General features: G+C 39.4%; 1 protein-coding gene across 6 annotated transcripts in view; it reads right to left on the reverse strand.

The window, feature by feature from the left end:
* The window catches only part of LOC122883264 (paired box protein Pax-7-like), a 74,032-nt gene extending 68,579 nt beyond the window's left edge, over positions 1 to 5,453 (reverse strand). The window contains exons 1-5 of one of the 6 annotated variants that reach the window (XM_044211673.1): positions 5,402 to 5,453; positions 2,834 to 2,902; positions 1,159 to 1,394; positions 809 to 938; positions 176 to 304 (exon numbers count right to left, since the gene is read on the reverse strand). In XM_044211673.1, the coding sequence (XP_044067608.1) occupies positions 176 to 304; positions 809 to 938; positions 1,159 to 1,394; positions 2,834 to 2,902; positions 5,402 to 5,438 (601 nt within the window). In that variant the 5' untranslated portion in view covers positions 5,439 to 5,453. Of the gene's footprint in view, positions 1 to 175; positions 305 to 793; positions 939 to 1,158; positions 1,395 to 2,833; positions 3,322 to 5,401 lie in introns of those variants that run through there. The other 5 variants (XM_044211678.1, XM_044211679.1, XM_044211676.1 and 2 more) reach the window with 5 other exon arrangements.
* Positions 5,454 to 7,224: the final 1,771 nt, after the last annotated feature.

The following is a 7,224-nucleotide window of genomic DNA, read 5'->3' on the forward strand; positions in this document are numbered from 1 at the left end:
TTAAGCGGCTCCTGTGTCTGCTGGGAGACCAGCTTACAGGAGCGGAACCCGCAGCGACAAAACGCCCATTTAGGCCCAATTTGTAGACAATTCATCGGCAGACAGTCGTCCAAGCAGCGGCTGTCCCCGCGGTCTGTGCCCGCTCTGAGGCCGGGCTCCGCGTCCTCTGGCCTACCTTTGTCTCCGAGGATCCCGTCGATGCTGTGTTTGGTTCTCTTTTCTCCGTCTTCATCCTTTTTGTCACACTCCTCCTCATCATCCTTTTTTCCAAATCGAGCTCGAAGAACGCGGCTGATGGAACTCACTGCGAACATAAAGGCAGCTTCAGTAAACATAATAATAATAATAATAATAATAATTATAATAATAATAATAATAATAAAAATAATAATAACAATAATGACAGTAATTATAATAATAATAATAATATCAATGACAGTAATAATAATAATATAACAGTAATAATAACAATGATAATAACAGTAATAATAACAATCATATCAGTAATAATAATAATAACAGTAATAATAATAACAGTAATAATTATAATAATCATATCAGTAATAATAATAATAATAATAATAATGACAGTAATAATAATAACAGTAATAATTATAATAATCATATCTAATAATAATAATAACTAATAATAACAATAATAATAGTAATTACATAGCAAATAATGACCTTGGTTCCCCTCGCAGTGCCAGCCTTGGCCTTAATGTTCAACACTGTTTTCGTTCATGTGAATGGGAAAAGCGCAGAATGAAGAATGTAATTAAATGCGGCTTACCGGAGGAGGCCTCACCTGAAGGGACTGTGCTTCTGTCGCACACCCCGTCCTTCAGCAGCTTATCCCGGATCTCCCAGCTGAACATGCCGGGGTTGTCCCGCTTGTACTCCTCTATCCGCTTCTCCACGTCCGGCGTGGCTACCTGCTGCAGGTGGGACGCAGTGTGATGAGCTCAGGCGGCTGTTTAAGGCCGTCAGCGTGTAAGAATAATAACAATAACAACAACAATAATAATAATAATCAAACAGCATTAAATATAAACTGCCGTCAGGCTGTAAATAGGCCTAAATAGCCGACACTAATTACAAATCTCAAAATTTATCATTTCTTCTTTTTGTACTGTTTTTAAGGCCGGTTCCTCTCACCCTGGGCTTGCTGCCTCCTATCGCTCCGGGCCGGATGGACCCGGTTTCCTGGTAGCGGCAGAGGATCTTGGAGACGCAGCCGTGAGACACGCGCAGCTGTCTGGAGATGACGCAGGGCCGGATCCCGTGGTGGGCCATCTCCACTATCTTGTGTCGGATGTGGTTGGGCAGCGGCCGGCCGTTAATGAAGACTCCTCCGAGCTGGTTGACTCGTCCCTGGCCCAGAGGAGTGGACACTGTGGACGACACAAGGTCACGCTTAACATTTCATCACAAGCGGCGGAAACACTCCCGGAAACATATTCATGTAGGCCGAAACATATTAATGTGTGCAGAAACATATGTATGCAGAAACATATTAATGCAGAAACATATTAATGTGTGCAGAAACATATTAATGCAGAAACATATTAATGTGTGCAGAAACATATTAATGTGTGCAGAAACATATTAATGCAGAAACATATTAATGCAGAAACATATTAATGTGTGCAGAAACATATTAATGCAGAAACATATTAATGTGTGCAGAAACATATTAATGTGTGCAGAAACATATTAATGCAGAAACATATTAATGTGTGCAGAAACATATTAATGCAGAAACATATTAATGTGTGCAGAAACATATTAATGCAGAAACATATTAATGCAGAAACATATTAATGTGTGCAGAAACATATTAATGCAGAAACATATTAATGCAGAAACATATTAATGTGTGCAGAAACATATTAATGTGTGCAGAAACATATTAATGCAGAAACATATTAATGTGTGCAGAAACATATTAATGTGTGCAGAAACATATTAATGTATGCAGAAACATATTAATGTGTGCAGAAACATATTAATGCAGAAACATATTAATGTGTGCAGAAACATATTAATGTGTGCAGAAACATATTAATGCAGAAACATATTAATGTATGCAGAAACATATTAATGTGTGCAGAAACATATTAATGCAGAAACATATTAATGTGTGCAGAAACATATTAATGTGTGCAGAAACATATTAATGTGTGCAGAAACATATTAATGTGCAGAAACATATTAATGTATGCAGAAATTAATGTGTGCAGAAACATATTAATGTGTGCAGAAACATATTAATGTATGCAGAAACATATTAATGTGTGCAGAAACATATTAATGTGTGCAGAAACATATTAATGTATGCAGAAACATATTAATGTGTGCAGAAACATATTAATGTGTGCAGAAACATATTAATGTGTGCAGAAACATATGACGGAAGGAGAAACATATGCGGAGGAGCGCGTGATCCGCCGCCCCGCCGCGGTCCGCCGCTGCTGCTGTGTCTGCGCCCGGCTTCCAGGCGCAGGACACTTTTAGACTCTTGCACATTTTCTTTGGATGATTAATAAATTAAGTGCACAGGAGCCCATGACCTTTGATATTTAGCCTAGTAAGTTAAAATTAGGCTCTAAAATATTATTAGTCTACAGTTTTAACATTTTAATATGTGAGAAGTAGTTTTAGTGCGAGTCCGTCATGGGAACCGGTTACAGTGTGGACTAAAGTCGTGTGGGCCTGCAGCCTGAAGGCCGTGGCTATTTTAACTGAGCGTGTTTTCAGTTTCAAATCCAGCTCTCAAGTTTGCAGTCTGGGAGTCTCAAGGCCCAGCGGGCTGGAGCCGACTGAAGCCTACCTTCCAGGGGGAATCCGGTGCGGGGGTAGTTCTGTCCGGGAGCCGGGCGCATCATCCGCGGGACCGTTCCTGGCAAAGACGACATTGTACCATTAAAAAAAACAAGATAGAAAAACGAAAAGAAAAGCAAAAAAGACGTACACGTCTCTAGATGTCCAGTTCAAGGGAGGACTAGACTCGCTGGTCTAGTCTGACAGGTCTTAAATATCGATCTGAGACGCTGCTGGAGCAGGCTGAGGGCGCAGGGAGTCCTTACACTGTGCATGTGTTCACTACAGACAACTGCTCTGTCTCCAGCATGAGCTTATTTAACCGGTGTGAAGGCTGGACTCCTTCAACGGGATCCCGGACAGGTCTGGACCAGGCGGGCTCGAGAAGGGGGACGGGTCGCGAGCGCCGATAGGTTCTTGGAGCTTTCTCTTATTCGAGAGGGAAAAGCTCCAACAAGTTTCAGCAGCCAATGGGAGAGAAGGGATAACGCTGCACACACACACACACACACACACACACACACACACAGCCTCCACAGCAGCACATCTGCCTGCACGTTACAGGGGTGGACACAAAAACGGAAACACCTGTCCAGTGTAACGCAACCCTCTGCTATGTGTCACATAATATAATGGCAAACTGAAACACCTTACAATAATGCAACATCACACAGCAGCAAACATTAATACAGTGAAATCTAATCAACACTTAGTGACTTCAGAAACTCATTTCTGTCCGTTTCCAGAAGCGAACTGAAAGAAGAGAAGAGTTGATTTTTAAAGGTCCTTCAGTTCTGACTGCGCAGCAGACTTTTGTCTTTTAGGCTAGAAACAGGTGTTACCATCCCTCCCATTGGTGGAGCTTCAAGAGAAAACACATATAGGCTTAAAGTGTAATATAATGTAGACAATACACAGACATTAAAAAATATTTTAAAGAGCAAATGAAAAGAAAAGAAGAAAAACAAAGAGCAAAAGCTAATTACAGTAACTGTAAGTAAGTGGATATGAAATCTGGAGCTATGTGTGGCGTGAAAATACAGAACAAATTGTGAATATGGACATTGTAAATGATAAAAAATATATAGAAAATGTAATGTAAAGTAGGTCAGAGACATGTAAGTATGTATACAGAATATATGTAATACAATATTACAACAGCACAATAATACAGCAGTGGAGAACATTATTCAGGGAAAGTAGGCCCGAGGCTCGCACACTGGCAGGTAGATCTGCAGACACTACTCAGCGCTGCACTGAAAAACTACTGCACCACCTCTGCAGGCTTGAAGTAAATCACATGTTCGTTTTGACTCACTTGACAAGGTGTTATTATGATAGATGTGGCAGCAAAGGACAGCGGCCTTTGAAGCCAAAAGGCAAATATAGCATCACGTATCATGAAGCGTTAGAGCATTACAGCTGTTTACACAGATATCTTTTGTTAGACTATATCATAATGTGTTATTTGCTAGATTGATATCAATGTATATAAATGCAATGTTGTGTGCGTATATAAGAAGAACACAGAAGTATATAAACAACATTCACTTAGTTTTAGGGTTGTTGTTTGTTTGTTTTGGAAGAAAGAAATCTTGCGACTTCATCGTTGCAGCACCACTCCCCCACTAAATCTACTGCATATATCAATTTAACTCTGCTTTCTGATGAAATGCAGGAGAGGACAAAATAAATATTACATATTATTAATATTACCCTAATAAAATGCAGTACAGTAAGAGGTGGTGCAAATAACAGAAATGTCTTATAATAAATCACAAAACAGAAACACCTAGAAATATAATTACACACTGGAAACGGTGACGTATCACAATACAATAAAGATTTTCTGTCAGTTTGTCCACTGGTGCAAGAAAGCCAACATGTTAAATGAAATCAGCGTCCACTGAGTGAACACAATAACAGGCATGTTACAACATAATGCAGAGCACACACACAATACTGTACATACACACTGACCTGCTACACACCAGGGCATCACATCTCATACACCTGCTTTTAACTTCCTGCCCAACACACACACACACACACCTGAGTTATGCTATTTTAAGACCTGACATTTAGTTATGATTATTTGTCACATTTTTAAAATAAAACCTCTCAGCAGAAAATTAAATCTGCTCTCTCTTTCTCACATGAATCCATACGGAGCAGACAAGCTCATCATCAAGATGATTCAGTCAAAAGTTTGATAAGCATTTTGAAGTAATTATGTGATTAAGGGATAAACTCCTCTTAAAATCAAGTCATAACCTGAAAGATCCACACAACCAGTTAGAAAAGCACAGAGGTAATGAGGTTAAGAGCAGAGAAGGGTGGGCACCAACTTTTCAGGGGTAACGATGTTCCATTTTAAATTTTAATGTTTTTATTTTTGTGTTTTGTGACTTTGCTTTGCGTAGATTCATATAATAAAACGTTTGAAGCTGTTTGTCTGTGTTTTCTTTCCCCAGTCTTCCTAAAAAGCTCAAATAAGATTGTTTGATGGATGTAGCTTTATTTTGGTCTTAAAGGGACAGTTCACCCCAAAATCAAAAATACACATTTCTCCTCTTACCTGTAGAGCTGTTTATCCATCCAATAAAGGCAGACATCTATACGGCCGATATCTCCAAAACTCTGCAACTCACACCATTAACCTTTAAGTTAAAATCAATAAAAACTGAAAACAAAAAATGCACCCCAGTGATTAAACAGCCATAAAATAATAGAATTATTTTTTTCACATCATCTGTGAATTGTGTAATTGATAATGTACACGTGACAACGCTATGCCCAATTATACAGTTAGTATGAATGATCACATTATCCCCATGTGAATATCACAGCACCTTTACATTAACATTAAAGCCTGCTGCACAAGAAAGAAATTAAGAATATTCTTAATCACATGTACAGTACATGTTCTAGTACATGTCACATTTGTTATAGAACATGTACAGGAACACATTCCCCCTCCCAAAGCAACAACACAAGAAACATCAGTGTCTGATTCATTCGAACGAGTAAACTTCTTGTCTTTTCCTTTAACAATATAAGTCAGTTACTCTTAAACAAGACAGGCTGCAAGATCATTTCTATTTTCTTAGTTTTGATACAAAATGCATTCAATGACCAAAACTTTCAAAATGTATTAATTGTTTTCTCACTCAAACTCCACCGTTTACATTTTTGGCATTGTGTTTATTTTGGATTTGCACCTTACCGTTAACCAGTTTTTATTTATATTTATGATACTTACCGTTAACTTATTACGTTTCCGGCATTTGGTTTTTGTACCTCACTGATAATCTTTATTCGTATATTCTGTTTATTTGTTATATTTGTACTCTATATATTGCACTCGTTCCTGCTTTATACTGCAACTGCTGCACAACAATTTCCCTCAGGATAAATAAAATACTAGGCTATATTATAATCAGATGTATTCCTGTATTTCCTATTTAAAACTGCTGGCTAAGGATAAACGTAAATACAGTAAGATTGTTATTCACGTCGGTGGAAACGACTCCGGATTACGCCAATCGAAGGTCACTAAAGTTAATGTTGAGTCGGTGTGTACATATGCAAAGACAATGTCGGACCCTGTAGTTTTCTCTGGGCCCCTGCCAAACCAGACCAGTGATGACATGTTTAGCCGCATGTCTTCATGCCGCCGCTGGCTGTCGAGGTGGTGTCCAGCAAACGATGTGGGCTTTGTAGATAATTGGCAGACGTTTTGGGGAAGACCTGGTCTGATTAGGAGAGACGGCATCCATCCCACTTTGGACGGAGCAGCTCTCATATCCAGAAATCTGACTGAGTTGATTAGTGGACCAAAAGTTGCAGTCCTACACGCTTCTTTGTGCTTCCAGAGCGGTTTCCCACCCAAAACTCCTTGGTGACTGTTAACAGAAGAGGAGTTATAAATAAAAACCTAAACAAATATGCTGAAATAGCACAACAAAACAGGAGAATTAAATGTGGACTCTTAAACATCAGATCTCTGTCATCTAAAGCTGTACTAGTGAACGATTTAATATCAGAGTATCATATTGACTTATTCTGTCTTACTGAAACCTTTCTGGGTCATGAAGAATACGTTAACCTAAATGAATCCACTCCGCCCAGTCATATTAATGCTCACATTCCTCGAGGCACCGGCACGTCAGTGTCATGTCAGACGACACAGGAGACTGGAGAAACCACGGAGGACTGGAGAAACACTGGAACGATTAGAAAAAGCACTGTAGTTACCGGGTATATGGAGTCCTATACACAAACGAGTGTGGAGAGGGGAGGGGTTTTATCCTGGGTGTGATTGGGGCTGATTGAGGGCAGGAGTGTAATTAGGAGCAGGTGTGGGTGATTACGGGCTGGTGAGGACATGACAGGCTGTGA

Source organism: Siniperca chuatsi, linkage group LG10 (assembly GCF_020085105.1).
Source record: "Siniperca chuatsi isolate FFG_IHB_CAS linkage group LG10, ASM2008510v1, whole genome shotgun sequence".
NCBI classification, from domain to species: domain Eukaryota; kingdom Metazoa; phylum Chordata; class Actinopteri; order Centrarchiformes; family Sinipercidae; genus Siniperca; species Siniperca chuatsi.